This window comes from Cavia porcellus, unplaced genomic scaffold, assembly GCF_034190915.1.
Source record: "Cavia porcellus strain 051 isolate PalLab524CR breed Dunkin Hartley unplaced genomic scaffold, mCavPor4.1 scaffold_16, whole genome shotgun sequence".
In the NCBI taxonomy this organism is placed as follows: domain Eukaryota; kingdom Metazoa; phylum Chordata; class Mammalia; order Rodentia; family Caviidae; genus Cavia; species Cavia porcellus.
Window position 1 is genome coordinate 14,109,934 of NW_026947499.1, and position 13,737 is coordinate 14,123,670.

Sequence of the window (13,737 nt, forward strand, 5' to 3'; positions counted from 1 at the left end):
AAAAGCATGGAATAAGATCTGTTTCTACTGGCTATACAGTTTTGGTCTTTGCACCACTGTGATAATTAAAAAGGTAACAATTTAACAATTCAGGTATTTTATTTAATATTTCTTTGAGCAGTAAATTAAAAGATTTTATTACATGATTATCAGCCATTTGGTCTTCTGTAACTTTTTCTCCTGCTCTGTATACGGTTTACAATATCTTTTTGGAAATCCCTAGAACTGTACTGACTTTGTTATGGTTTCTTTGATTACGCAGAAGTTAATTTTTTAGTCACAAAATCATGTCTGTGTTCTTGCTTTGCTCCTGTATTACCAGTCATAATGGTTTATGGAAGTCTCCCTCATGTTCCTGTTTCCTGGAGAGATTTTCAATGCGAACTTTAAAAAATGTCAGCTGCTTAATCTTTTGAAATTTATTTTTTTATGTGATGTAGGTTTTACTTTTTTCTACATGGATGTTCAGTTACACGCAGTACCATTTACTAAACAATCCACCTTTCTCCCTCGGTTTAAATGCATTATCTTTTCTGTTCGGCCTATTTCTGAACTGTACATTACCATACATGGTCACATTTCATCCATATTTAGTTAAGTATTACATTCTTTTGATTATAAGTAGCTTTAGAATATGTTCTAATATCTCATGATAATGTTTAGTTTCTTCCCCCTGATGTTTCTTGTGAACTTTATTCTTCTGTACTTATTTTATGACAATATCAACCAACTAGAAATTGCCCCTCTCAAAGCTCTGTTTAATCAGAATACAATTTACATATTAATTTGGAGACAACTAACAGTTTTGCTATAAAAGACTTTGCATTCAAGGAAGTAATCTCTCTCATTTTATGTTTTACCACAATATTCTATAGTCTGATCTAGGAAACTCATTCCCAAGAATTTTTGGCTTAGGAATAAAACTGCTACAGATACTACTCTTCACCAGGAGACAAAATGGAACAGAAAGTGGCTGCCCACCTACACAGAACAGTTAAGTAAATTGTGGTGGACGCTGTAATAGGTGGCCATTAACAAAAGCCATTTCCCCCCCGGGGCTGGGGATTGAAACAGGGTCTCACATATTGTCAGGCAAGTGCTCTACCACTCACCTATATCTCCGGCTCTGAATCTGGTCTTTTACCAACTGATTAGGAATTTCCCTAGGGTAAAGTTGAGTGAGGGGAAAAAAAAGAAAAATACCCATTGATCCTGCTTTTCCCTTCCCCACAGATATTACTGTGTATCATCCCAGAAGACGACCACATCGGTATTATCAGAAGGTACGAGTGTGGCGGGGAAGGCCAGCATGAAAGGAGGCAGTAGGAAGGCGCCACAGCATAAATAAAAAAAAGCAAGTCTACATTAAACGACCAGTAAGAGACAGATGGCCTTGCACCCATGTATTTCGAAGTATATATGTATGTCTGTAAAAAGCACAAGTCAGCTTTTATTTTTAAGGCTGCGCAATAGTCTTAGATCATACTTAATTCATTTATAGATAAACCAAAATAGAAACAGGAAAGTGACCCCACATCTGAACTCTCCAAGGCCTGGAATAGAGACACATTTTACCTCTCCCACAGTTGTTCTGCTAAGGAGCATTCACCTCACTCAAATCCTCCTCCAAGCAAGAAAAACATTTTATGCTTCATTTGTCATATTTCAAAATGATTTCTTTTGAGGAAGATGCTAAACTAGCATTCTTATCTTCCATCACTAGTGAAGTTTTCCAAACTTTTAGAGCAGAAAATCTTTACCACAGGCAAACTAGGCTGGAAGCCAGGTCATCTTTCAGGTTAACTGAAAATTAACTTTCACAGCAGAAAATATAATGCATTAAAAAAAAAGGAAAACATAAAGGCATAAAATCCTGAGTCAGAAGGATCACAAACTGGAGCTCAGCCGCGGCAACGTAATGACATCTTCTCTCAAAAAGTTTTTAAAAATTCCCAGCAATACCCACTCCCACATGCAAACATCTAACAAGAGAGAAATAATGGACTGCTTTCTTTCTTTTTTTTCTGTGCTGGTGATTGAATTCAGGCCCTTCACACTGAGCTGCATCTCTAGCCCTCCCTTTAACATTTTTTTTCTTTTGAGATAAGGACTTGCCAGGCTCAAACCCTCATCCTACTGCCACAGCCTCCCAGAATGCTGGGATTTTTAACTTTTTATTTTAAAGAGATTAAGACAAAAGAGAACATGACAAAACAGATCCGATCAGAACAATGTAAGCAACACAGTACTTCACCAGAAGACAGCCATAATTAACAGAACTACCATAATGTCTCTTTCTTTGAAATAGTTGAGTATAACTTCATATACAACAGTATCAAACATAACGAAATAGTATAAAATCATTCAAGAGAATGAAAGTATTACAGGGCATTTAGAACCAAATAACAGCGAACGAACAATGGCTACTATATTATCTCATTTTCCATAGAAAATTTGTTTATACTATCACACATAATATAATCCAATAAGACAATATGATAGAACCAATGCAAACAGAAGAACAAAAGCATGGTAGGATTACAGATGAGCACTCCTAAACCTGCTATGGACTCTTTTACTCAGGAAAGGAGTTTAGCAACACAGTTACTAACTGGGAGCTAAAAGAAAAGCCTGGCCACATAGCTACAATGTTCAAGACCAAGATAAAACTATTTCTTACTACAATTGAAGAATTGTAAGTAAGTAAATAATCCATTACATTAAGACATGTTTAAGAAGTTATTTTTTTACAAAAGGATACAATCATGACAAGTATATTTGGTAGCGGTAGGGGGAGAGGTGCTTATAAAGCAAGGAAAATTTATAACACTGAAGGCTTTCCTAACAGAGTGGAGTGTCAGAGCACAGTGCTCCAGCTGCTGCATGGCTAAACATTAATTCCTTTCCTTCTCAAAGGCTTTTTACAAGATTTCTCTATGTAGTTATCCACTGTATCCTTGAGGGGATTAGCTCTACCTCCCCTCATTGCTAAAATTCACAGATGCTCAAGTGCTGTAAGGAAAACACCACAACATTTGCATATGATCTATACACATCCTCCCATATATTTAAATCATCTCTGGACTTCTTATAGTACCAGCTTCGGTGTAGATGCTACATAAATAACCGTTACATCACTGGAGAACAATGACAGGAAAGAAATGTCTGCGCATGTTCAGTATACACAGGTCTTTTACACAGATCAAATATTTTTGATCCAAGATTGGTTGAATCCCAGATGCAGAACCCACAGATACAGACAGCAATCTGGGTATCAATTCTCTTGGTGTATTAACCTCACATACACAGAACTTTTTAAATGATCTATGGCAAGACATGAAACACATTCACAAACAGGATTCAGTCACAAACAGATTACAGCAATGTATTCTGGGCTTATCACTGTTCAAAAAATTCCCTCTGAAAACTATGGCTTACCTTCCTTCCATGTTTAGGATACACACCAGCTCATCCTCAAAAAATATCTCTGGTCCCTCAAGGTTTTCAATGTCACTGAAGCCATTACAGGGAACCTATAAAGGAGACATACAAAAGAAGGCCTCTGAGTATGAAGTAGCTGTCACTCATACACAAATCTTGCTAACAGCTATTCTGCACTGTCTCACATTGACAGAGAGTGACAGAGAGTGTTAAGCTTGTGTTATGATTTTAAATTAATTACTTTTTCATGCACTGGAATTTCTAAAACTGCTAATTCAGTGTTCTACTGTGAAGAAACACAGCTCTTGAACAAGGCTAGAACTACAAAACCTCCTAATTCCCAACAGCCATTTCATATAGTTTATTTACACTGCGCACCACTACGTGAAGGGGTGGGACTCACTCCTTTAACCTGCTGGGTATGTCTGCTTGTCCGAAGTAGAAGTGACAGCACAGCCAGCTTTAAGATTCTCTTGTAGTTTTAAGTGCTATGCCTCCACCCACTTTTCTTTTTGAAAGTAGCCAAGATGTTTCAGGTTAACCTGTGTACATCCCAAGAACACTGGGACACATGGGCTTGAGTCAAAGCAATCACCCACCCACAGATCAATCTTAAGTATGCTCCTGCTGTGTTCAAAGTCCCTGACACACTTCTAATTAAGCAGTGGTACAGGGAAAGGCAGCTGGGGGTGAGGGGCACAACAATTCATCACTATTAGACAAATGCACAGACTGTTAAAAATGCACATAAAACCAGTTGGACCAGAAGCAGAGGCTGCAAACTAGTAGCCCATAGCCAACGGCATCAAACAGGCCTTGAGCTAAAAATACCTGGGTGTGCAAACACATTTAAACCTGGATTCACTATCTGCCACTGTGAATTCGCCAGGACACACCTTCTCCAAAACAGCATACAAATCCTATTTATTCTCACATTAAGAAACACTTGAGCAATGCATTCTGCTTAGGGAATGTTGATTTTTATACTCCACAGGGGAATAAGTTCAAACTTGTTCAAAGTTCAAATTTGCCATTTCAGAACTTGGAATATCCTGAAAACATTTCAAATGTACAAACTCCATGGAGTACTTAAAATTAGAAAATCAGAAGTAATCTTCAGTAATCCAGGGTAGTAAAAAAAATATATGATCAGCTCTGTTTGTAGACGCCCCATCAGAAATAAAAATCTAATAGTTTAATCAGTTAAGATTCCAGTGGACTATTTTCTAAAGTTCCAAAAAGCTAAGAATCTGGGATGGATACAGAAATTTACATGAGACATTTTGGGGTGGAGGACCAAAAAAACATGCATCTCAGAAACTGGAAAACAAAACCAAAACAACTTTTCAGGGCTAATGAATGCATGACGATTTAATTTGAGGAAGCAATGATTCTGATTTATAGGTAGCTTTTTTAATCCTGTTACCTTAACAATTAATGGAGTTCACTACTGGGTAGACCTGAAAAGCCAGAGAGAAGAATCACATTAATTTTGTCAACCCTTGTGGGCAAAGAACTGGGAGAAATTTATAGTGTTCAATCATTGCTGATCCCCCAAATCATGTGAAAGCTGCAAAAAAACAAAACAAAACAAAACAAAACACCCAAAACCACATCTAACCTACTTGATTGAAGAGGAGTAACGCTGATCTGGATTCCCCCCACATTGTACTGGGTCCCTCCCTACCCCTTCCACTCCCATTCTCTCTCTGGCTTTAGAAAAGTGAAGCTGGCAGGGACAAATGGCTTCGTGTTGTGGGATGGGAGGGAAGGGACACAATGACCTGCAGCCAGGAGAGTGGGTAAGGGCCTGTGAGAGCATTCAAACAGGAGATATCAACAAGAGCTGGATGAGCTAATGCCTACAGACCCGGGAGCACACACCACCAGCAGGCGAACGTTTTCTAGCGACATCAACAAATCCTTACGTGCTCTGAAAAGAACCTCTTTGAGAACGAGGCTACAATCTTGCGGGCTTCTAACCCAGCTTTCTGCCGAACTTTATATTCCTCCAACCAATTGACGTAGTCGGTGGGGCTGTAGTGTTTCATAAGGGAGGGCCACCTACAAGGAGAGAAACACCCCCTTAGTTTCACAGAGACTCAAAGGCGGCCTTGGGAAACAGAGCCGGCGTTATGGGTCTGGGGGGAGAGGGGCCCTGGCGATGGACCTGGTTCAAATCTGCACGGGGCAATGAACGCACTCAAATAATGTGACCTTGGCGTGCCGACATGAAGGCTGTGTCTCCATTCCCTCATCTCCACAATGAGGACAGTGGTGGTGGCAACAATAATAGTAATAACAGTGACAATGACAGTTCACATTGACGGGCCGCCTCCTAAAAGCAGGACCCTGTCGTGCGTGTGTCTAGGACACCATCTCATTTCCCGGCCACGTTAGAAAGGTAGGTGCAATGGTCAGCGGCGTTCCAGGTCGAAATGAGGCTTCCAAGAGGGAAGCGGCCACCTCTCCCGCAAGGTCATCACAGGGGAGGCTGCAGGCCAGATCCGATGCGGGGCGGGACCTCGAAATCTGTGCTGCCCACAGCAGCCGCCCGGGGATGCTGCGCCCGCCGGGCGCCCGCATCGTCGGCTCCGTGTAAACACTCAGCGCGGCGTCGGGCACAAAAGAAGCGCGCAAAACGCACCCGCCGCGCGCGGTGGGCGCCGCCGGCCCCGCGCAGGCAGGGCGTCCGTCCCAGCGCCATCGGGCCCGGAGCGGGCACGGCGGGGCCCGGCCGGCGGCCTGAGGCCTTTGTCTGCCGGCCGCGCGGAGGGAGGAAAGCTCGGGGCGGCATCCGGCGCAGGGGCGCGGCGCGGGGGCGGCGAGGCCGGGCGGCCCGGGGGTCGCGGCGCGGGCGCGGGCTCACCTCACCCGGAACTGCTCCTTCCACACCTTCCCGCTGCTCTGGCACACCTCGCGCAGCCGCCGGCAGGTGCTGGACACGCGGCCGATGTCGGCGGCCGTCAGCGAGCCGCTGCACAGGATGTACTCCAGCACCTCGCCCGGCAGGCTGACGAGGCAGCTGAGGCCCGCCGCCTCGGGCGCGGCCTCCTCCAGCAGCGCCGGCACCACCTCCATCGCGCTGTCGACCGCTACCGCCGCCATCTTGTCCGCGTACCTGAGGCCGCCGCCACCGTTGCCGCCGCCGCGCGCGCGCGCACTGGGGCGCCCGCTTGGCCCCGCCCACTGGTTGTTGGGGGCGGAGCCAAAGAGCGTCCATCCCCCCACCCCCAACACTGTGGCCACGGCTGGTCCAGAGGAGTAGGAAAAGACGATGCTGTAGGCTTCCGAGGCGGCTCTGGGCGATGCCTCTGCTCCAAACAATAGTAACTGTGTGTGTGACAGCGTCTTGCAGTCCTGCCTCAGCCTCCCACAGGGCTAGGGAGGATTCCAGTGCAGGCTTACACGCATATGCCCACCAAGCCAGGCTCGTAACATCGACTTTTACAAATCAATTAATTTTTTTAATTGGCAAAAGTTGTACATATTCTCATGCATGGGGAGCGCTCTCTGTGTAGCAGCTCGTCAGGTCTTCCCAAAATCTTTAGGAACTGGCACCCTCCCCAAATAACTGATGAGGAAAGTGAGGCTCAGAAGGTTAGAAAACCAGATTCTAACTGAGATCTGCTGCCTAATTGTGCTCTTGGCCATGTGCTGTGAAAAGAGCAGACAATAATCTTGAGCTAGTGTTGTGCCCAGCACTCAACTTACTTTGGAAGAATCTTTTGCTCTGGCCCTCTGTGATAGTGGGGGAGAGTCATCCCCTCCCATATCTATGTCCTACTTTGGGCAGATAGCGGGAGGTGGACAGCTGTCCTGTATCCATTTCAGCACTGTCTTCGGTACGGCAATCCTTCCTGTTTCCCTGTACATTGTAGCCTAGTGTACAGAAAAGGAAAACAAAAGTTTCCAAAGATGAGAATCAGAATCACTGGTTCAAAGTCATGACGACAACAACCAGCATTTGAACCTGGAGAGCAGTGAATGGCTGGGTATCCTTGGTGCATCACAACAGTACCGCACTGGTACAGTTCAGTGCCAAGCCTTGTGCCGTGTATCCTGGGCTTAGATTTGAGATCCACCTGCTTCAGCCTCCCAGACTGCTGAGATTAGTCTTGTGGGCACCCAACCTGCTCAGCTAATCCTGTGCTTTTCACCTGTCAATTGAGCCTCTGCTTTTCTCTGATACTGTAGAGTCCCAAATTCTGGAGACTCCCACCACCAAGGACGTAGCATGATTAAATGGGTACCTGATAGTAGGAATATACATCCTGGATCATCATGTTGAGGCTACCCCCAAGACTATATAACCCCCGTAGCTCCAGACCATCATATACCTCTGTCTTGCACACCTACACTCCCTTCCTGCCTCCTAAATCTGTTTGTGCTCTCATCATGCACTTTGACATGCTGTTCCTTGACAAATCAAGAGCAGACCCCATGGGTGGGGAGGGTTGAGCGCTTATCTCCTCTTGGGCAGGACCTCCTTGGACCCTGTCCCATGACGCTTGTATTCCATGAGAGCTCAATTTCCAAATAGGGAGAGACAGAGGCTGCAGCAAAACCTCTCCCCAACTAGGGAATCAGGATGCCTGAGAGCAGAACTAGCAAAGTGACTCTCAGCCGGGCCAGGCATGGTGCTGCATGCCTGTCATTCCAGCACTTGGGAGGCCGAGGCAAAAAGATCGCTGTGAGTTTGAGGCCAGCCTGGGCTGCAGAGGAGACCTTGTGTTACCCTCCCCCCCCTAAAAACAGACTCTCAGCCTTGCTGGTGCCTGGATCTGGATAAATAGTTTCCAACCAGTCTCAAAGACTGACCTCACAGCTGGAGAGCTGATCAGTGAGCCTCTGTTACTTTCTTATCAGTGACATTGGGCAGGAACCCCTTATTCTCCCTGTATCCTGATCAAAGATAAGAAAAAAGTAAACTTTCATTTTCCTAAGAAATGCCCTCCATCACTGTAGAAAACAAGGGAAGTGTTTTTTTTTCTTTAAAAAAACTTGCTTGGTTTTGTTCTTGTTTTTACGATATTGGTGCTTGAACCCAGGGCCTTCACATTGAGCTGTATCTCCAAACTTTTTTTTAAAAAATCCCTTATTTTGGATAGAACATTACTAAATTGCTTGGGCCAGGCTTAAATTTGCAACCCTCCTGCCTCAGCCTCCCAGAAAGCTGGGATTATAGGTGTCTGCCTATAGACACCTATAGACACAGCTGGCTAGAAGGGGGAGCTTTATTATTGAATAAACATTAAGATACATTGCAACATGTAATGTGCTCACAAGATCACAAAGGTGATCTCACATGCATCCAAGAACTACATTATATCCACGTGTTTAAGATTTGTGATAACTCATTCTCAGGTAAGAGGCTTGACCCTGTCTTTTGCTGTACGTTCTTTTCTAGTTCATCAACTTGCCTGGTAAGGAGAATACCCACTGTGCTGACCAACTGCCTATGCCTCAAGGAATAATAAAACTTCTCAAATCTTTGTGAGCAGGTGGTTATGGCGTGGGACAAAGAGCAAAGTGAAAACCTTCACAGTGACAGGGATCTTACCTCGGCTTGCTTGATATTTACATTTCAAAGAGAGGGATACCAGACCCTTTAGAATAACATTCCTGGCTCCAGTGCTGGCCAGAAGCTTATTTAGCCTTTGAAAACATTGGCACAATGTAGCCGAGACATAAATGTAAAGTTGCTTGAACGCTGAAAGGAACACGCTGGCAGGTTCTATGATATGAATAAATCTTGAGGCTTTACGCTAAGTGACAGAAGCCAGACACAAAAAGGCAGTCTAGATAGTCCCGTTTAAAGGAAACAGCTAGGAGAGGCAAATTCACAGGGCCAGCGTGTTGGCTTGTGGTTATTAGTGGTTGGTACTTGCTTACTGGGTGTACAGTTTCTGTTCTGGGTGAACATGTCTGGGAATGGTGGTGATGGTTATACAACTAGGCGAATGTCCTTAGTGTCATTGCATTGTTCACTTAAACTAGTAGTTTCTGTTCTGCCTGTTTTCCTACAAGAAACACACACACACACACACACACACACACACACACACACACACAGTGTGCATGTAAACCCACACAAGAGGGAAAGAGGATATGCTGTATTTACAAACACAACTGTTTTTTTCTTCAAGGAAATGCCTTAGGAAAAGAAGCCAGGGGCTGTGTGGTGCCTCGCACGTGCAAGGCCCTGGGCTTGATCTCTGGAAACACGCAAGGCAGGAAAGGACCAGAAAAGGAAAAAGCAGAAAAAAAAACTCAAGTTTCTTTTTTTTTTTTTTTAACCCTACAATATTGTGTTGCTGAACTGTTTTTCCTCGCCTGTTGTGTCCTGGGAGCTGGTTCTCACCCTTAAAAGCACCCAGCACAAGCTCAAGTACTCCAGTGGGGACCCATGGGCTCCCACCTCCCTGCCCTGGCTTGCCTTTTGCCTTGTAGCATCACTGAGGCTATGAATGTTTGCTTGGACTGCAGGGTGACTGGGGTTATCTTTGGCCATTTGTTAGAGAGATCCTTTCAATCTGCCTCAAAACCCTCAAGGAGGTCTCCTACACTCACTGTAAACACAGACAGCTCTGTGTCTGTGGGCTCCACCTTTGTGGATACAATCAACCAACCAACCAGCCAACCAAGCAACCGTCCTTATAGGGATCAAAACTCTTTTCTTAAAAGCTATGTTTGTATTGAACATGTACAGACTTTTCTTGTTGATAGGCCCAAATCAATATAATCTGACAGCTATTTACATAGCATTTGCCTTGTATTAGATATTATGAGAACTCTAAAGACAATTTAAATGAAGGATGCGAGTAGGTTATATGCAGATACTATAGTATTTTATAAAAAAGATTTCCAAACCAGGCCAGTTTAGTCTACCACACCAAATGAATCTTGCAAAAGAGGAAGAGTTTATTCACAAGACAACCACACACAGAGATGGGCAACCAAGACTCAACTCCACCTCCCAGAGGATGGGGCTTGTAGATGTCTGGGGGATAAAGAAGCCAGGTGATTTAAAGCATGGGGCAGGTGATTGGAATGGATCTGATCACTGGTCTGTGTCTGCATCGTCAATCTTCATGATTCTTTGTGGGATACAGAAAGTGGGGGTCTTAATATACCCTGAGGGTGGCTTTTTGGGCCTCTTGATATCAAAAGGTCACCCTTGGAACACCTGCAGTTTCAAGCGAAGTTGGTGATTTGGACAAAAGCAGCCTTCAGGTCCCTGAAAAGTAACCTAGGCAACCATTATCATCATGATCCACCCGGCAGAGGTGTTATCTACAGCAGAGCTCCTGGGAGACTAATAATACATCGCTCAGCTGTGTGACCTTCAAAATTAGTGATTTCTGAAGTCGACAAAAAGCAAGTAACCAAAAGCAAGCAAAGCTACAGCTCTCATGAGCACCTGCAGATTGTTATGGCAAGGGCTTCCTTGGGTGCCAAGGGATGGCTGTGCACACGTCCTTCCTTTCCTGAAGCACCTTCCCTCCAGCCAGGTCACTTTCCTTGATGACTCGCCTGGCTGCTCCTCCTCAGCCTTGCATTCCACTCACCCACGAGACGCAGACCTGCTGCCCGCAGAGCAACTTCCATCCTGCACCCTTAGGAGCCCCTGCCTTCCTTCCGGCACGTGTCCCCAAATCATAGCAATCCCATGCAGTCCCAAATCATGCAGTCCCATGCAGGGATTGCTGTCTTTGCCCACCACAAGGGCGGATCCAGGTTTCAGATGGCCTGGAGCTTGTACTGTCTGGAGGCCCCATTTTGGAAGAGAAAGGTGCATAGAGGCGTTCATCAGGAAACCCGAGCGCAACTGTGTGGAATGAGAGACACGGAGCCTCGCAGGGGTCTGTCCGGGGAGGGCCCTGCAGGTAGGCTTCACCTGCTCTGCAGCACATGTATCTCTCCCTGCAAGATGGCAAGGGAGGCCCTCTGTCCAATGTTGCTTAGTATCTATGAATGAGTGGGGCATGGAGGTGCATGCCTGTGATCACAGCCTCTTATGAGGCTAAGGCAGGAGGACTGCAGTTTTGAGGCCCACTTGAGCTACTTAGCAAGACCACTTCTCAAAGTACAAACGGCTGAGGATGTAGCTTAGTGGTACCTAGGCTCAGTTCCTAGTACCAAACACACACAGGCACGTGCAAGACCACACACACACACCTCTGAGACACTTGGTTGGGCCAGCTAACCCTTTTATGGGCTTAGATTTGCTCCCCACCTTCTACAAGTTTCTTTGGTTCCTTTGTCACCTCATTGCTGACACTTTCTCTGTCAGTGAAATTCTGTTGTTATTTCCTTGTTTTTTAAATTTCCACTAAAATCACTTACTTACCATTCTCTGACATATTTCTTTTAAAAAGGAGGGTCAGGTGTAAGCTCACATATTGTGAGGAGAGAGCTGTCTCTCCTTTCATCGTAATGTGAATGCTTAAAGCTTGACACCCACTGGGTCCCCATCATATTCCGAATGAATGAATGAATTCTGCAAGTAGATCAGTTGAATGAAATTTTTTTTTTCAGAACTAGGGATCGAACCCAGGGACGCTTCATTTCACGCCAAGGGGTGAAATGTGGGAGACTGAGCTGGAGCGTGGTGGCTCACGCCTGTAATCCCAGCACTCGGGAGGCTGAGGCAGGAGGATCGTTGTGAGTTCGAGGCCAGCCTGGGCTACAAAGTGAGCTCAAGGCCAGCCTGAACTACATAGCGAGACCCTGTCTCAAAAAGACAAAAAAAAAAAAAAAGAAATGTGGGAGACTGAATAAGGCTCCCACACACTTCTGTGTGTTTATGTGGCAAAGATGGCTTTTCTGCTGTGATCAAACAAAGAATTAGGAAGAAGAGATTATCCTGCATTCCTTAGGGCAGGGGACCTGATGAAGGGGCAGGAGGAGCAAAGGTTGACGTGATGCGGGGCCATAAACCAAGGAATTCAGATATAACTTCTAGAAGCTGGAAAATGCGTTCTGTCCAGAGCAAAAGCAAAGGTAAACTGATACTGTTTCAGTATTAGCTTTGTGTTGCTACTATAACAAAATGAATATAAATTAAATGGCTTAAAACAACAAAGATATTATTTTACGGCCCTAAACATTAAAAATCCTCAGTGTATCTAAGGGCTGTTTCTTTTGTAGTTACTCAGTGTTAACTTGCTCCTTGTTTTTCCCAGCATGTGGAGGACACCTGCATTCCTGAGCTCAGAGCTACTTCTTTCTAATCTTGAGCATTAACAAGCAACCTGTCAGGAAGATTGTTGTGGCTGTTTGTTACTCAGCATTATCATGGGAATAGGTAACTGATACACAAGAGCGGATGAAACACATTGATGTCCGTGCATGGAGACAATGCTTGCAAAGTAAGACCTCCTGTATGCCAAGTGACTGGTACAGATAGGATATACCAATGGAGAATGGAGGTGGACGCCTGACAAGGAGGTGTTTGAATCAAATCTTCAGCCGTAGAAATGGGACCAGCAGAGAGAAGAGAGGGGTTCCAGGCAGGGGGCGGAAGCAAATAAAAACCATGTTTAGAATCTTTTCAGCCCAGAAGGGAAGGTCTGGGTGGCCCGAGGAGGAACAGTGAGATGAGGAAGCAGCTGTGGCTTGAGTGTGTGGTGGATGTGGTGAATGTGGGCCCAAGGGTTTGGCTCTCTCCCCTCCGGTCCCTGGTGGCACCAAATGCCTTTCACTCAAACCATCCTGGTGGGAAAGAGATATTTCCCAAAGCACAATCTGGGCACAGGGCATGTTTTCCAAAGAGGTCAAGGCCACCACTAGGGAGGAGAAAGGCACAGGTGGTGTTTCTCTGTCCATAGATTTTGCCTGCAACTTGCTGCTAAAAACTGCATTTTCCTTAGTGACTCTATTCAAAACTTTCTAAACAAAATAGATTCACACTGCACAATGTTTAGTGCACGCACCCTGCGTCTTAGGTGTGTCTGTGGCTGTCTCTTGACTGTTGCCCTGCATGGCTACATTCCTGTGGGACAAGGAAGGACAGGAAAGAGGAGACATCCCGTCACCCTTGAAGATTTTAAGGTGCTTGCATGTAGTAAATTAGGAAAGAGTTGAGACCACCCGGCTTCCAGTTTCAACCCTGAGTTCCAGTTGAGAAAACCCAGATGGGGAATGGCCAGCAGTCTCTGGTCCTTTATTCTCCAAACAATATAGTATTACACATATTTACAACCCCGGGCTCCCTGCCAGCAAGCCTGGTGATACAAAGAATTTGAATTTTTTAAAAATTCACCTTGCTGATTATGAGTGTCTAAATCCTTC

General features: G+C 45.1%; 1 protein-coding gene and 1 long non-coding RNA gene across 4 annotated transcripts in view; one reads left to right on the plus strand and one right to left on the minus strand.

Annotated features, from left to right (window-relative positions):
- The window catches only part of Fbxo21 (F-box protein 21), a 37,690-nt gene extending 31,096 nt beyond the window's left edge, over nucleotides 1-6,594 (minus strand). For both annotated transcript variants that reach the window (XM_063225731.1, XM_063225730.1), the window contains exons 1-3: nucleotides 6,311-6,594; nucleotides 5,370-5,505; nucleotides 3,439-3,533 (exon numbers count right to left, since the gene is read on the minus strand). In XM_063225731.1, the coding sequence (XP_063081801.1) occupies nucleotides 3,439-3,533; nucleotides 5,370-5,505; nucleotides 6,311-6,549 (470 nt within the window). In that variant the 5' untranslated portion in view covers nucleotides 6,550-6,594. The remainder of the gene's footprint in view (nucleotides 1-3,438; nucleotides 3,534-5,369; nucleotides 5,506-6,310) is intronic.
- The window catches only part of LOC134470645 (uncharacterized), a 39,558-nt gene continuing 31,321 nt past the window's right edge, over nucleotides 5,501-13,737 (plus strand). For both annotated transcript variants that reach the window (XR_010039650.1, XR_010039651.1), the window contains exon 1: nucleotides 5,501-5,845. This is a non-coding gene — a long non-coding RNA (uncharacterized LOC134470645). The remainder of the gene's footprint in view (nucleotides 5,846-13,737) is intronic.